The sequence below is a fragment of the Chiloscyllium plagiosum genome, chromosome 4 (genome assembly GCF_004010195.1).
Source record: "Chiloscyllium plagiosum isolate BGI_BamShark_2017 chromosome 4, ASM401019v2, whole genome shotgun sequence".
Taxonomy (NCBI): Eukaryota; Metazoa; Chordata; class Chondrichthyes; order Orectolobiformes; family Hemiscylliidae; genus Chiloscyllium; species Chiloscyllium plagiosum.
In genome coordinates this window covers 60632300-60648948 of record NC_057713.1, presented here as the reverse complement: position 1 = coordinate 60648948, position 16649 = coordinate 60632300, and the positions used below count along the sequence as shown (strand labels likewise).

Here is a 16649-nt window from a genome sequence, read left to right as displayed (position 1 = left end):
TTGGCAATAAATTCCCACCTTGCCAGGATATCATTGTGCCTAAAAACTGTGACTAAGGTGGTCCAGTTGACTATTTCACTTTTCATAAGGTTTAAAAACCAATGTCTTTTTAACTTATTTTCTCAACATTTGAACTTAGCAGACCCTGTACAAAATTGTTGACTTTTGAAATACTGTCTATAGTTTTGTTCTCCTTACTGAAAAAAGTATATTCTACTAAGAAATTTCCTTGGAGGCAAAGTAACAAAGTTTCATTGATCAGAATCCTGGGGTAATAGGGATTGTCCCATAAGGACAGTTTGAATGGAGTGGACTGTGTCTATATTTTCTAGGATTGAGAAACATGAAAAGTGATCTAATTGAGTCTTGTAAAATTCTAAAAGGGTTTGGTAGAATCTGGGAGAATGGTCACCCAGGAAAAAACAATCAAGAACTAGGGTTCATGGTCTCCAAACTAGAGGAAAGCCATTTAAGACTCAGATAAATTTATTCACTTAATGGAGTGGATCTTTGGAATTTTCTACTGCAGAGGTCTTTGGATGCTCCATTATTAAATCTGTTCAGACTGGTAGTTTGTTGTATACCAAAGAAATTAAGAGATATGAGGCCAGTACGAGAAAGGTTATTTGAGTTAGAAATTCATACTGACCTCCATTGATTGGCAAAGCAAAATTGAGGTCCAGATGCCCTACTTTTCCTGTTTTTGTGTTCTTATGAGTTTTTAACTTACTCATAATGGAATTCTATCTGAGAAATGATGTCCAACAAAATATATTACAAATGTGCAATGTGACTGTTATTCTTTTGATAATATTTGATGTCCCTTTCTAGGTGCACGGAATTTTAACTGGTTAACAGGGAGCAGTTTGGATACTTTTGCAGAATACTCCCTTCCTTTCTCAGAATCTGCATCCTCCTCATTACTTGTATATTCTAAACGAAGTGAGAGGTCACAGAAAGCTATGAAGCCTGTAGGTCCAGACTTTGGACAAAAAAGACTTGCTATCCCAGGAGATGAAGTTGATGCCAAAACAGAAGGTATCGTCAATTAAATTTAACTTCATCCTTGTTTCTAATTAGTTGATTGGTTCCTCTTTTGGTGCTTTCCATGTTACATAAAGTTGCCACACTGCTGGTAAATCATCTTCAAATCAATCATCATGTTCGGATTTGGTGAGTGATATTATGGCTGGAAGTCTTTCCTGCCACTAACCCTCCCCATTTATCCAGGCAATCTGGCTCATACGCTTGTCTCTTCAATTTTCAGCAGAGATGTCACTGTGGCGTGTTTGCACATCGCTCATGGGAAGTACAGAATGAAGGTGTTTTTCCCTTTGATCTTGCTTCTTCTATAGTATATCCTGATCTCCAAACTAATTCCTCATTTTTTGTTTGAATTGCTGTCTAAGTTTGGGTATCATTTACCATTGGACATCATGTCAATTTTCTTTCAAATCACGGGTGTGAAAGTAAACAGAGACAAGGCAGGTGGGTAGACTTACATTACAGATTAGCTGTGATCTAATTGAATGGTAGAACAAGCTGGAGAGGCTGAACCCTGTTCAGTAAAAGGAAAATAATTAAAAACAAATAGAATGATACAGGGACACAAAGATTTAAAGAGTAGTGAAACTGAGAAGCATCAGGAAGATGAATGCAATTTTCTGCTTGTGAGCAATAGCATAAATGGTTAACTATAGTATATTTGGAATTTTAGCCGTAGCCGATCAGAGAGCAGACATCCTCCGCCTGAGGCGCAGGTTCCTCAAAGATCGACAGAAAGAGAACCTCATTTTTGCCAGAAAGAGCATTCAGGAAAAGCATCTGGCTAAGGTAATTCTGCTTAACATTTTTCTTTGAAATATCATTTAAATTTTTGTAATTTCCTTGATATTTTGCTACCTCAATATGATTACATCACTGCTGTCACTTCACTGCCGACAGGCACTACCTTTTCTGTTATTGAATAAACTTAGAAATAGCTATTCTCTTGAAATGCATATCTTATAAAACAATCCAGCACAGTGTAGTGCATTAAACATTTGTTGTGCTTTCAGACATTAGAGCAAGATCTACTTATCACAAAAATATTTATGAAGCTTTTTTATCCATAAAACAAAGAAAAAGACTAATTAGGTGAGATTAATTTTAATTGCATCTCAAAGCCAGGATGATTGTTGAAACTATGGACCTTAATATCTTTCTGATATCAACATAGAAATAAATTTCAGTGGAGATAATCTTATTCCACAAATTATTTTGAAGATTGTAGTTCATATCTATGGGCTGTAAAACATTGGCTTGTATAATGTACAGGTCATTATGCTGCAACACGACAGTTGCATTCCTGTTGTAAGTTTGCTCGCTGAGCTGGTAGAATTGTTCTCCGACGTTTCAACACCCTGCTAGGTAACATCACCAGTGAGCCTCTGATGAAGTGCTGGTGTTCTGTCCCGCTTGCTATTTATCTCTCTTGGACTGTTGTGGGTGATATCATTTCTGGTTCTTTTTCTGAGAGGTTGGTAAATGGAGTTCATATTGGTATGTTTGTTAATGGAGTTCCGGTTTGAATGCCAGGCCTCTAGGAATTCCCGTGCATGTCTTTGTTTAGCCTGTCCCAGAACGGATGTATTGTCCCAGTTGAACTGGTGTCCCTCTTCATCTATGTGTATGGATACTAGTGATAGTCGGTCATGTCTTTTGGTGGCTGGTTGGTGCTCATGTATCCTGGTGGCTAGTTTCCTGCCCGTCTGTCCGATGTAATGTTTGTTGCAGTCCTTGCAGGGTGTTTTGTACATGACCTTGGTTCTGCAGGTTGTTGGTACAGGGTCCTTGAAATTCATCAGGAGCTGTTTCAGTGTGGTGGTAGGTTTGTGGGCGATGTCTTTAATGAATAGCAGGGTGGCTGGAGTTTCTGGGTGTGTTGTGCCTCCTTGTTTAAGTCTGTTGTGACGGAATCTGTGGCTGCGCTTACCCTGAATATCCTGTGGCTGCCTGTTGTTCCTGAATACGTTGTATAACTGTTTTTCCTCGGCTTCTCTTAGTTCCTGGGTGGTGCAGTGTGCTGTGGCTCATTTAAATAATGTCCTGATGCAGCTCCATTTGTGGGTGTTGGGATGATTGCTCCTGTAGTTGAGTATCTGGTCAGTGTGTGTCGCTTTCCTGTGGACGCTGGTCTGTAGCTCTCCATTGGCTTTGCATTCTACCATGACGTCTAGGAAGGGGAGTATGTTGTTCGCTTCCTCTTTGGTGAACTTCATACCGGTAAGGATGGTGTTTGTGTTTGTGGGTTTCCTGTAATCTGTTGCATTTTGTGATGACAAAGGTGTCATCCACATAGCGGACCCAAAACTTGGGCTGGATCATGGCAAGGGCTGTTCGTTCTAACCTCTGATTAACTGCTTCTGCCAAGTATCCTGATATTGGTGATCCCATGGGTGTCCCATTGATTTGTTTGTAGGTCTTGTCGTTGAAGGTGAAGTGGGTTGTGAGGCACAGGTCTATTAGTTTGAGGATACTGTACTTGTTGATGGCGCTGGTGCTACCAGGTGTTTGTGTCTTTGGTTTGTCTAGCAGAGAGGCCAGTGTTTCTTTGGCTAGGATGATGCTCATTGATGCAGAACGTTCTTCTCGCTCTACAGAAAATAGCAATGTAGAAGATTGCTGCTGTAGAAAATTGCTATACCTGTTTAGCAGAATGTTTGCATTATTCGAACAGCGTCCACAGTTTGTCAATTGTGTTATAGCCAATTTGCTTTCATACCAGAACAACCTGTGTATTACTCTTCATGCATGCAGGTTTATTCTTTTAACTTTACTAGAATATCTTTAGAACAAAAAAGACCTGATTTCAAATGATAAATTTTATTTGGCTTTGCTGCAACACTGGCATTTTTGGGGGTGAGAGCAGGGTCATAGTATTGAATGGTCATCTCTCCAATTGGATCACTGCTCACAAAGGAAGAGAAATTTACAAGTTGCTGGATTGGACTGTTGTGTTTCAGGTAATGTTTCATATTGCTGGCAATATGACATTGAGGAGCTGAAATTAATCAATTCCTGTGCTAGTTGATGTTTGATTATTATTTAAAATAAATGCCAAATGTATTCAAGGAGTGCAGAGGAAAGTCAAACATTTGCAGTAAGGAATTAATCACAAATATTAATGAGAACAATTTCACCTCCTAGGTTTTCAAGTATGAAGAAGAGGGATAAAGGGAGCTGAGTAGTTTTGATAACGAAGGAATCTCGCTGATTAATCAAGAGATACCTTTAATTATATGGACGTTGATCATTTTAGTCTTTGCTTCACTGGAAAGGTGCATCTTATATCAGAATCACAGAGGTCAACAACACAGAAAAAGGTCCTTTGGCCCTTCAGAGTAAATCTCTTAAAAAGTAATGTTTGAACTGGGTATAAATCAAGTTTGATAATTAGGGTATGATATGATGAACTCACATGGTAGTTGTATTAAATGTTACTTATTATTTTTCCAGGAAATGAAAACTGAACAGCTGAAGAAACGTGATGCACAGGTGACTCTGTACAGATGTTATCGTGTAGGTGATCTACCTGATATTCAGATCAAATTCAGCAGTTTAATTGCTCCTCTGCAGGCTGTAGCTCAGGTTTGTAAACCAGATCTAATAGATTTCACCTTGTATTGATAAGTCAATTTTAGTTAACACCTATTTGCTGATTTTATTTTGACAAATTCATTTTTCTATACCATTACTATTAACTTGCAATGCGTGCAATAATGTCTTTATTTGAATATATGGAACACTTCTAACTTTAGTATTTACTCCCGGGGCATACACCACAAATAAATCTCTGCAGAAATGCTAGCTGACTTTTGTCTAAAGCTGTTTCAGTGACCACAGTCAAGATGTTTTATGAAATAAATTTAGAATAAAAGTAGTGGCTAATAGTTAGCAAAATGAAACTAGTTGAACAAGGATTTTCAGTTTCTATTTATCTTAGGCATTCGGGTTTATTTACACTTTTAAAACAAGATCAATCAGATCCAGTCCACCGGGCACTACTATTGTGTTGAGTTTTCATCTGGAGTTGAGAGTGCCGAATGCAGCTGAGATATTGACAGTTCCAAGGACTTTAAGGAGAGCTGTTTATAGAGTGATTCAGCCCAGGGATTTATACAGCTGAAGAAATTCACCCGGCCCATCATTCCTGTGTCAACTCTTAGCTAAGTACATTTGGAAGAAAATTTCTGAGCAAGGTCATGGCATAGTGGCAATGTGGAGAAAGTGAGGACTGCAGATGCTGAAGATCAGAGTCGAGAGTGTGTTGCTGGAAAAGCACAGCAGGTCAGGCAGCATCCGAGGAGCAGGAGAATCACCGTTTCGGGCAAGAGCCCTTCATCAGGAATGAGACTTGTGAGCCGAGTGGGTGGAGAGATAAATGAGAGGGAGTGGGGTTGGAGAAAGGTAGCTGAGAGTAAATGAGAGGGAGTGGGGTTGGAGAAAGGTAGCTGAGAGTGCAATAGGGAGATGGAGATAGGGCTAATGGTGATAGGCTGGAGAGGAGGGTGGGGCAGATAGGTGGGAAGGAAGCTGGACATGTAGGACAGGGCATTATGGTGGTGCCGGGTTGGAAGATTGGATCATGGGATAAGGTGGGGGGAGGGGAAATGAGGAAACTGGTGAAATCCACATTGATCCCATGTGGTTAGAGGGTCCCAAGTCGGAAGATGAGGCATTCTTCCTCCAGGTGTCGCGTGGTTAGAGTTTAGCGATGGAGGAGGCCCAGGACCTGCATGTCCTTGGCGGAGTGGGAGGGGGAATTGAAGTGTTCAGCCATGGCGCAGTGGGGTTGGTTGGTGCGGGTGTCCCAGTTATATTCTCTGAAGCACTCTGTAAGTGGTAATGTGAATAGACTAATAACCCAGGGGCCCAAGCTAATGTCTTGGGGCCTGGGTTAAAATTTTGCATTGAAAAGTAATCTAATGAAAGCTACCCTAGACCATGAAACCATTACTAATTGCTCTAATAACCCATCTGGTTCACTGATGCCCTTTTAGAAGGAAATCTGCTATCCTTGCCTGGTCTGGACCATGCGACTCCAGACCCACAACAATGTCATTCGCATTAACTGCTCTCTGAAATGGCCCAGCAATCTTTCAAGGACCGTTCAAGGCAGTTAAGAATGGGCAGTAAGTGCTGGTCTTGGCAGTGAAGGTGATTCATTAAAGAAAGCAACTAAAAGAAAACAAAAGTAATATGAAAATTTGTAATTGTTTTGCAGAAAGACCACTCGCTTGCTAAGCAACTTTTTAGCTCCCTATTTTCTGGAATTCTGGAAGAAGTGAGAAAGTCTAAAACAGCTGCTGAAATGAGTGGCATTGGAAAAGAGCTCTTGAAGCATTTTACATTTTTGCTCAATACTACAACTTTGTGTTTTCCACCATTTGTGACCTGTATTCAGGTAAACAAATTGTTGCTTAATGGAGTTATAGTTTAGTAGCTTACTAATCACAATTGTGATTCCTAATTTGGGAGATTTCAACTGCTATCAATCAAATAATTAATCTTTATGGATTCTCCACTGTGAAAAGGTAGAGAAAGCTTACAATATTTGAAAAAATTATTATTACAGTAAAATAGGGTTAGAAGCTGCATTTCCAAACTGATTAGCCATCTGATTGCTCTTAACAGCATGCTTTGTTGATATAATTGTCTCTTCATATTGTGTATCAGTTTCTCTGATTTAGCATTTCTGTAGTGCTCCTTACTTTAAATCAGATGCTTCAAAGTGTTCTACGTTGAAGAAGAAAAATCAAGTGGATCAAGAGAGAAGGAAAATGGACAGGCCTAGAACGGATTACCATAGTAATTTTTAAAAATGTGGATTGTAGTAAGGAGGAGAGAGATGATTAAGAAATTTCAGGGATCAAGCATGTAGTCGCTTAATGATCAGCCACCACTGGTTAAGTGAAGTATGGACTATCAGGAATAAGGTAGGGAGTTGGAGGGCTTGAATAGGAATATTATGATCTCAAAGATCATTTAATGTTAGAGTGGAGAAAAGCTGGGGAAGCTGTAAAAGTGAGGTTGAGACCCCAGAAGTCAGTCAATTGGGGCATATGAGCCTTTAGATTTTGGGAAGAATGACATTGATTAGAATGTGGGACTTTACATGGACGTTGCAACATTTTCATTTTCTTTTATTATTGAAGAGGGAAAAATAATAGGAACATGGGTCATTTAACCCCTTCCACTTCTTCCTCCATTTAATAAGACTGTGGTTAGAATAGAGAGAAGTGTAGGTTTCTGAGGAATAGGGTGCTAATGCCAGACACATGGCTGAAGTGAAGAGGAAGGGTTGGAAAAGGAAACATTTTGTGAATTAGATGAATCCTGAAGGAACATAGGGTCATTCTAGTTCATGGCTGTCAGTCTCCTCAATGTCATTTTTCTGCACTAATTCCATATCATTAATCCCCAAAAACCCATGAACTTCAGTCTTGAACATGCTCAATATTTGAGCTTCCACAGTCCTCTCATGTAAAGAAGTTCAGAGATTAACCATCCTCTGAGTCAAGAAATTCCTCCTGTCCTCCATTTTAAGGGATTACCTCAGGGATTAATTTAGTGAACTTCCGTTGCAGTCCCGCTATAGAAAGTATAGCTTACTTTAGATAAGGAGGTCAAAACTACACAGTATTCTAGGTGTGTCCAATGATGGCTCTATATAACAGCTGCAGGACATCTTTACTTCTGAATTCCAATCCTCTTGAAAGAAAGGCCAACATGCCAATAACCTTTCTAATTGCTTGCTGCACCTGTTGTCTTCTGGCTTTCTTATAAGTAGCTTCCTTTGATTTACTGGAATCCTTCATTCTTTCATTAACCATGGTTAATTCCCCTTTCTCTTTGGATGTTTGTGCCCTGGAGGAATATATGTTGTAGATGTTATAGTATTCCTTTAAATATTAGTCATTACCTGCCTGTTGTCAAATCTTTTGGTATATTTTCCAATTCAGTCTAGTCAACTTGCTGCCATACCTCATACTTCCCTTCTCTCAGAATTAACACCCTTGTTTCAGAATGAAATGTGCAGCATTCAGACTTCATGGAAAGTACTATCATATGATGGTCACATTACACTGAGATTGTTGGTTAACCCTTTCTTATCATGCAACACCAAATCTAAAATAGTCTGATTCCTATTTGGCTCCTAAATATACTGTTCCAGAAACCCATCTCATATACACTCCAGCAATTTATCCTCTCATGCTGATTTGGTTAACCCAGTCTGTAAGCCAATTGAAGTCGCCCATTTTAATCTTATAACCTTTATTACATGCATCTCTAACTTCCTGATTTATAGCTTGCCAACGTTAATACTGCAGTTTGGTGTTCTATAAAACCACTCTCACCAATGTTTGTTTCCTTTGCAGTTCCTTAGCTCATCCAAATTGATTTGGCATGCAACTCCTTTGATCAATGATCATAATTTATTAATTTATGCTGTATTCCCTTATTCAGTCTGCTAACCTACCTCCTCCTCCTTTTGATGGTTCCCTCCTAAAATAGAATATCCTTGGATAGTCAGTGGCCAGTCTCGTTCATACTTTAGCTGCATCCCTGAAATGGCAAATAAATCACATAAATTTGATTCGATTTGTGTATTCTTTGCATTCAGACAGAGTGCCTTTAATTCAGCCTTTTTAATATTATTCTCCATTTTGATCCTTTTTGATGCTTGCTTTATTGTTTTCTGTTTTTACTTCTCTTTTCCTTTTACTAGTTTTGCTTCTCTTGAATATGAGCTCCCTCTTAGCTTCTTACTCCCTTGCAATTCAAGTTTAAAATCTTCTGAACTACACCAGAAGTCTCACTGTGAGGATATTCGTCCCAGTCCTGCCAAGATGCAACCATTCCATCTTATATAGATCATACCTGTCCAAAAACAAGTTCCATTGCCTTAGAAAACTGGTGTCCTCCCTCCTATGCTAGTTTTCCAGGCATGTGTTCAATTATTCATTCTCCTGTTTCTCTGTTCACCAGCGCACAGGACGAGGAATAATCCTCAAGTTATTGCTTTAGAGGTCCACTTTTTTAGTCTTTTTCCTAGCTCCCTGAAATGTGACCTCAGGGCCTCAGCTGGCCTTTCTACCCAAGTATTTGTGAGATGCAATTGCAGAGAATAAACTTGATGAATGTTCATTTGAGATGGTTCTAGGAAAGTGACTTGGATATGAGGATTATCAAAGCTATCTGTGCCAACAATATGATTGCTTTTGGTCTTGAATATTCAAAGCCTCGTGAATCATCAGGTTGGAATATACTCAAACTGTTTGGTGTAACTGCACCTTAATGATGTTTTACCAAGGGATTTTTGTCAGTTGAATGTACAGATTTCTTTGATCCTAATCCTAAGATCTGTCCATTGAATCAATCTGATTCTTATATAAATAGCTTCCCCAAATGTGAAACACCAGTTTCATAGGTTTTTTACTTCTGTGTCAGTGATGCACTGGGATAGGTTTTCCCAGGGATATCAGCATGATTGGAGGTTAGCAGAGTTGTTCTATCTTCAGTGACATGGAAGACTGGATTGGATCCCACACACAGAATTTGATCTGCCCTGTCAGGAGCTTGTGTTTTAGTTTTATCATGTGGATTTGATGTTGCAACGGTAATTTTTGTATTTTCGTGAACAATGGGGCTACAGTGTGAATATGAGACTTAAATGGGGTAAGGAAATTGATGGAAATGCAGAGGATGAGTTAAAGTGAAAATGCTGCAATTAATCAGTTACACTTCATGCAGTATGGTTATATAAAAACAAGTTGTTTGACATGAATGTTGGCAAAGGAATGATTGTGAGATTGCTGTAATGTTTAGCAGCATTTCAAAATGCAGACGCTGTTAAAATATAGAAAATGTAGTAGCTTTTTTAAGGTTGTAAGGAATTTGATAAAATGGATGTGAAATGAATGGGGCAGATGGTGACAGAGTGGTTAGCACTGTTGCCTCCCAGTGCCAAGAACCTGTGTTCGATCCCAGCCTTGAGTGACTGTCTGTGTAGAGTTTGCATGTTCTTCACATGTCTGATATTCCTCTGGTTTCCTCGCACAGTCCAAAGATATGCAGATTGGGTGGATAGAATAGGAGGCTGGGTCTTGTTGGGATGCTCTTTGGATGGTTGGTGCAGACTTGAGGGACTGAATGACCTCTCCACACTGTACAATGATGATTCTGAAGCAATTTCTGGTTTATTTAGCGTAATTAAGTTCAATTTTAGTTTATATTCTGTATCCACTTAAATGGTTAATTAGATGGATAAATTGTACTTATGCCTGATATTTGTATTCTAGACGTTAAGTGATTATTTCTATGATTAAAGACTTGCATTTGGAGAAGATTGGGTAACATATGTTTGGATGGTTTGCATTGTATCAGTATTGTCCTGTTATGTTTTCCTTTGCAAGGATATGAGTTGCAAGCACCCAGATCTGTTGAATCTTGATCCCTCTATTGTAAGCTCAACTGCCTTAGTCAGTTTACAACAACCAATGGGAATTATGCTTTTGGAATTGAGTTTGATGCACCTCAGCCTGCCAGAAGAACCTCCAGCGAAAAGACCACGAGGCCGAACCCAGCTGCCTCCTGACACTGCCCGATGGGTAGAACTGGCTAAGTACGTCTTTATGTAATTATTAAAACATTAAAGTGACACATATGAAAATATGCTTACTGTTGCTAATGTTACTTTTCTTCCTCCTTCATCCAAAGAAATTGATTTTTGCTGCAGTTCCTTCTGTGACTATCTGACCAAATACTTTCGTGTGAATCGAACTTTTCAGTCTAACTTTGAAGTAATGGTCACCTTGTTGTTAGCACCTTGTTATGGTGCTACTGCCCACCGAACACCAAGGATAATGTAAAGATTTTTTTTTAACTTGGCGAATGTTCATTCCAGAAGCTGAGTGCTTGACTTTGATCTTTCTGCAGATTGTACCGATCACTGGGAGATTATGATGTTCTACGTGGGATCTTTAGTGAAAAGATTGGTACAAAGTCCATCACCCAAAAGGCACTGTTGGCAGAAGCAAAAAGTGATTATGCAGAGGCAGCACAGTTATATGATCAGGTAAAAGTGGTTGTGAGAAAATTGACAGTCTGACAAATGGTAGGCCCTGAATATTGAAGAGTAGTGTTACGACGCAGAGGTCGAAAACCTCTATTAATTAAAACCAAGCATCCGGAAAAGCTCGCCTTGCCTCATATTCTGTTAAAAGTGTGAGTGAAAGAGAACTCTTCATTTCCACTATTTAAAGAAAAATAACAATTCATTTTCCTAACTGTAATAGTGAACACTAATCAAAACTATTAACAAGCAGAACACTTTTTCGTAACTAATTACTATCTAACTCTATAAAAATGCTGCTCCAATAACCCAATTATTAAACATGGCATTAACTTAAGCTCAAGTTCACACAGTCTGTGTCTTCTCTGCTGTCTTCAGTCTTCTGTCTGCCGATCTCCCTAAGTCATCATTTTTCTTTTTACTGCAAATATTTTAACAGGAAAAGGTACCTTTTGATAGAGAGAGCTTTCTTATTTCTTTGAGAGCAGGATGTTAGATGGGCAGTTAGCTGTACAGCTGTTGCTCTGCTGTTCGGTGGCAGTTGCTCTGACCGCATTTCAAAATGCACTGGTTTTATATCTCCCCACATCATATCCTCTCATTGGTCCAATGTTGTCAATACAATAAATTCAAACTCAACTGAGTTTTAGTATCCTGGGCATAAATTAAATTAATTGGTTAAATTTGAATTGAAGTCAAAACTTCAACTAAAATTCAGGTATTTATTTAACAACCAATTAGTTGTTTTGGAATTTTGGAAAAGCCCACCTCTTAGCTGTTCTGTTTGACAGCTGTGGCTGTACTTTAAATTTATTTTAAAAATTCAGAAAACACTTTTTCTATCTTAAAGTGAACGTACACTCTTTCGACTGCATAACAATAGGTAAATGGAAACCCAAGAAAGGCAAAGAAAGTCTTCTGGGGTTGCATTGTTACAGTGTGAAAACTGGCTGCCTTTCCTGTTCCAAAGAGAAAGATCAAGAAATCTTCTATTCAAACATTCAACCTTAAATGGTTGTGTTTCTGTTGCAATGAATATAATATGATTTCTGAAAAATGGGAGCAATTGCAAATTTTTGCATCACAGCAGCAGAATAGTAGATTGTAAGCGTTGACCTTTTTATTAGCTTGATCATTGGCAAGGCCTGCATTTATTGCCCATCTCAGTTTGCACTGAAGGGCTGCCGGTGAGCTTACATTAAACTTTTATTCATGATGCTCTCACATTGCCATTAATCAGCAAGTTCTAATTTGTTATCTACATGAATTATGTTTTTTCCCCTTAGCAGAACCCTTTATTGTTAATGTTTGTTGTCATTTTAACTTATTTTTGATTGTGGACCTATCAAAAAAAAATACAGGACTAGACCTTCAGAAACTGTACTATAATATCTTTTTAAGCTAAGATGATAAAGTTAATATGGATTTGATTGACAGGCCCTGAATACTGAAGAGTGGGTAGATGGCAACCCTACAGATGCGGAGAAGAACTTTTGGGATATTGCAGCTTTAGAATGTTATAGTCACCTGACTGAATGGAAGTCACTGGAATACTGTTCCACTGTCAATATTAGTGACAAAACCCCTGTGGATTTAGAGGATATATGGACGGATCCTTTCTATATGGTGAGCAAAAGAGCCTCAAGTTTTAGGGATGTCCATTGTTCCAACATTGTCCTTGTGCGCTTATCATTTGCCCAGAGAATAGTGAAATCAATATAAATCTGTTCGCAGACAAAGCTCTATTTAAAAGTAGTTTACAAATGTGTTGGTTAATATCCATGCCTTTCTGGTTTTTTTCTTGGTGTGTTTATTTGCGATTACTATGTTACTGAGTGCACACAGACTGATAATTGGAGAGCAGTGAAGCTTTTGATATTGCAATAGAACCAGCATGTCAGTTCTTCAACTTACAGAAATCTATCTCCTGTACTAACGTTTTTAGTTATGTCAACATATTGAGGCTGTGTTTGCGTGATATTTCATGTATAGTTTATTGCGTAAGCATTTGCATTTAGAATAATTTGTATAACTGTTCTCTCCATACTAGTGAACCAACATTAGTAACTGTAGGGCTAATTGATGAGAGACTTATCCAAGATGAATGAACTCGATGAATGGAGTAATTGCAATCACCATTACCCAAATTGGTTATATCACAGCCACTTCATACACTCAAGCTTGCCCTCACATTGAAGCTGAACCAGCTCAACAGCCTTAGGCTGGTCCCCCATGTACCCATTCATTTTTACAAATCAAAAAGCTGTTCACTTTGCTCCCAATTAATTACTGTGATTAACACAGCACAAATTAGTAAAATGTTTTGGCTCTGATTAATTGGCACTTGTGGCATTCAAGAGAATACTCAAAGGGAATCAGGCAATGTAATTAGCTCCAGAGTAGTTTCAATTTTAAGTTAGAGCTCAGGCACAGGTTGTTTGTCATTTTTTTGCTATCACAATACTTAACCATCCAGATTTTCTGTACAAACTGCCCTATGACATTTTCTGATATTATGCACCAGGTTGTAGTATATATTTTGAACCACGAGATGGTGCTGACATATTCTGATCAGTCCTTTGCCAACAAAATATCGATCAGTCAGATTGGAAACTCCTGTTATATCAAATTTGTCAGTTGTTTTCACTGGCAGAATAGGAAACCCAATCAAACTACATCCTTGGTAAGTTAAAGTTCCAGATTTTGAAAGTGCCAACATTAACCAGCGTCATTCACTGTACAAGATCGTGCCATTGCAAGGTGTAAATTAATCAAAAAACTAAAATCTACTCATCTCAAATTTACTGAGTCATAGCATCTCACAGCATGGAAACAAACCTTTGGTCCAATTTATCTGTGCTGACCAGCCATTCAAATCTGACCTAGTCCCATTTGCCAGCATTTGGTCCGTACCTCTCTAAACCCTTCCTATTAATATACCCATCCAGATGTCTTTTAATTGCTCTAATTCTTCCAGGCTCCATCACTTCCTCTGGCTGTTCACTCCATACACTCACTACCCTCTGCGTGTAAAGGTTACCCCTCAGGTCCTTTTTAAATCTTTCCCCTCTCACCTTAAGCATATGCCCGCTAGTTTTGTACTCCTCATCCGAGGAAAATGACTTTGTCTATTTATCCTACCCATGCCCCTCATTATTTTATAATCCTCTGAGGTCACCCCTCAGCCTCTGATGCTCCAAAGAAAAAAGCCCGAGCTTATTCAGCCTCTCCCTGTAGTTCAAACCCTCTAGATGCGGCAACATTCTTATAAATCTTTTCTGCACCCTCTCACGTTTAACAACATCTTTGCTATAGAAGGGCTATGAGAATCGAATGCAATATTCTAAAAGTGGCCTCATCAATGCTCTGTACATATTCTTTTATTATTGAAGTGGGAAAATTAGTAGGAATGCTGGTCATTTAGCCCCTTGTACGCAACGTTATGTCCAATGAAGGCAAGTGTGCCAAACACCACCTTCATCACGCTGTCTACCTGCAACTATAGTTTCAAGGAACTATGCACCTGCTCCCTTGGGTCTCTCTGTTCGGCAGCACTCCTCAGGGCCCTATCATTAACTGTATATTTCTTGCCCTCTTGCCGTACCAAAATGCAATACCTCAAATTTATCTACGTTAAACTCCATCTGCCACTCCTCTGCAAATCAGCCCATCTGATCAAGGTCCCATTGTACTCTGAGATAATCTTCTTCGCTGTCCACGACAAGAATTATTTTGGTGTCTTTGCAGACTTACCAACTGTACCTCCTATGTTCACATCCAAATCATTTATATAAATGACGAAAAGAAGTGGGCCCAGGACCGATCCTTGTGGCACACTGCTGGTCACAGGCCTTCAATCCAAAGAGCAGCCCTCCACCGCCACAGTCTGTCTCCTACTTTCAAGCCAGTTTTGAATCCAGTTGGCTAGCTCCCCCTGGATACAATGTGATCGAACCTTAATAACCAGTCTACCACGCTGAACGTTTGTTGACCACTTTGCTGAAGTCCATATAGACTATGCCTACCGCTCTGCCTTCATCAATCTTCTTTGACAGCTCTTCAAAAAAGCTCAATCAAGTTAGTGAGACACGATTTCCCACACACACAACCATGTTGACTATCCCTATCAGTCCTTGCATGTAAATTCTGTCTCTTAGAATCCCCTCCAACAACTAACTTACCACTGACATAAGGCTCGCCAGTCTATAAATTCCCTGGCTTTTCCTTACAGCCTTCCTTAAATAATGGTGCCACATTAGCCAACCTCCAGTCTTCCAGCACTCACTCGTGGCTGCTGATGATATAACTATCTCAGCAACGGCCCCGCAATCTCTCCCCAGCTTCCCACAAACATCAGTATGTTTTCATTCATTTTTTATGATCAAAAGTGCAGTTCTAGTCAAAGCCAGCTTGCATAATGTCCCCTTGGTGATCTCAAAATTCCATCTAATACAAATCTGTGATGTGCCCCTGCAATTTGACACATACTGTACAACGCCTCAAAGGATCATCGAATGGTTGCAGCACAGAAGTGAGATAGTTCAGCCCATCCTTCAAGGACATCTCACCTAATGTCACACCCCCACCGTTACCCCTGAGCCCCTTTGATTCTTACTGTAATTACACAATTTCTCTAGTTTGGAATGCTTGGGACCAAGATATTTATCGACTTTGGGTATTTTTGGGATTTCAGGTATTCTATAGATTCTAGAATGAGGTTGGAATTTCTAACTGCAAATCGCACACCAGAAAATAAAATTGATATAAGTAATTACTTGAAGCAAAAGACTTTATAATGAAGTATGAAATTGTTTTACTTATTCAAATACTGTTTCTTCTGTGTTTCCACAAGTACTAAATTAAAATGAAGTCATGACTCACTTGAGTCTGCTGAATTTCCACACAGCTTTGGGTTTTTTATCCAATCAATAGATTTTCACACTGGAGACATTATACTATGTTATAGGGCTGTTGTGGTGCAGTGGTAGTGTCCCTGCCTTTGAACCATTAGCCCTAAGGTTATGTAATAACATCTCTGAACAGATTGTTTACAAATAATTGTGCAAACCTCAAGTCTTGTGTTTAGTATAGAAGTGGATGATCAAATCAGTTGCCTCTCCCACATTATCTTCATTTATGTTTTGTTTGCTACGTTTGTGAGTGTATCCCTTTTGCTTATTGTCGCTGCTTTTTCCAGTACACTCTGCACTATTTACGTCTGACTGCAATATGCAATAATGAATGAAAGTTCAATTTGTATCAAAGGTTTGCATATTTTTAAATGTCATTCAGGTAAAGGCGTATGGGGATGAGCACACTGATGTTCTTCAAATGCACACTTTGTTTTCTAAAAGCCTGGCTAGTTGCTGACTAGGCTGTTAGAGTGTATAATGCTGTAGCTTGGGGAGGAATGGACATCTTCTCCATTCTAACTAAAAACCACTCAGTGCTCTTCTGGTGTAATCGAAGGAAAAAGGCATGGGGATAAATAAAAATATTTTTATTATGATGCAGAAATGATTAAAAGAGCTGC

General features: G+C 39.0%; 1 protein-coding gene and 1 long non-coding RNA gene across 6 annotated transcripts in view; one reads left to right on the top strand and one right to left on the bottom strand.

Moving 5' to 3' along the window:
- prkdc (protein kinase, DNA-activated, catalytic subunit) overlaps positions 1-16649 on the top strand; it is a 247590-nt gene that overhangs the window by 165430 nt on the left and 65511 nt on the right. For all 3 annotated transcript variants that reach the window (XM_043688292.1, XM_043688291.1, XM_043688290.1), the window contains 7 exons: positions 832-1038; positions 1718-1833; positions 4498-4629; positions 6266-6445; positions 10458-10666; positions 10981-11119; positions 12554-12742. In XM_043688292.1, the coding sequence (XP_043544227.1) occupies positions 832-1038; positions 1718-1833; positions 4498-4629; positions 6266-6445; positions 10458-10666; positions 10981-11119; positions 12554-12742 (1172 nt within the window). The remainder of the gene's footprint in view (positions 1-831; positions 1039-1717; positions 1834-4497; positions 4630-6265; positions 6446-10457; positions 10667-10980; positions 11120-12553; positions 12743-16649) is intronic.
- The window catches only part of LOC122549083, a 30162-nt gene that overhangs the window by 2628 nt on the left and 10885 nt on the right, over positions 1-16649 (bottom strand). Inside the window, exons 3-5 of one of the 3 annotated variants that reach the window (XR_006311402.1) lie at positions 10724-11065; positions 8522-8607; positions 3282-3635 (exon numbers count right to left, since the gene is read on the bottom strand). This is a non-coding gene — a long non-coding RNA (uncharacterized LOC122549083). Of the gene's footprint in view, positions 1-3281; positions 3636-7805; positions 7909-8521; positions 8608-10723; positions 11066-16649 lie in introns of those variants that run through there. The other 2 variants (XR_006311403.1, XR_006311401.1) reach the window with 2 other exon arrangements.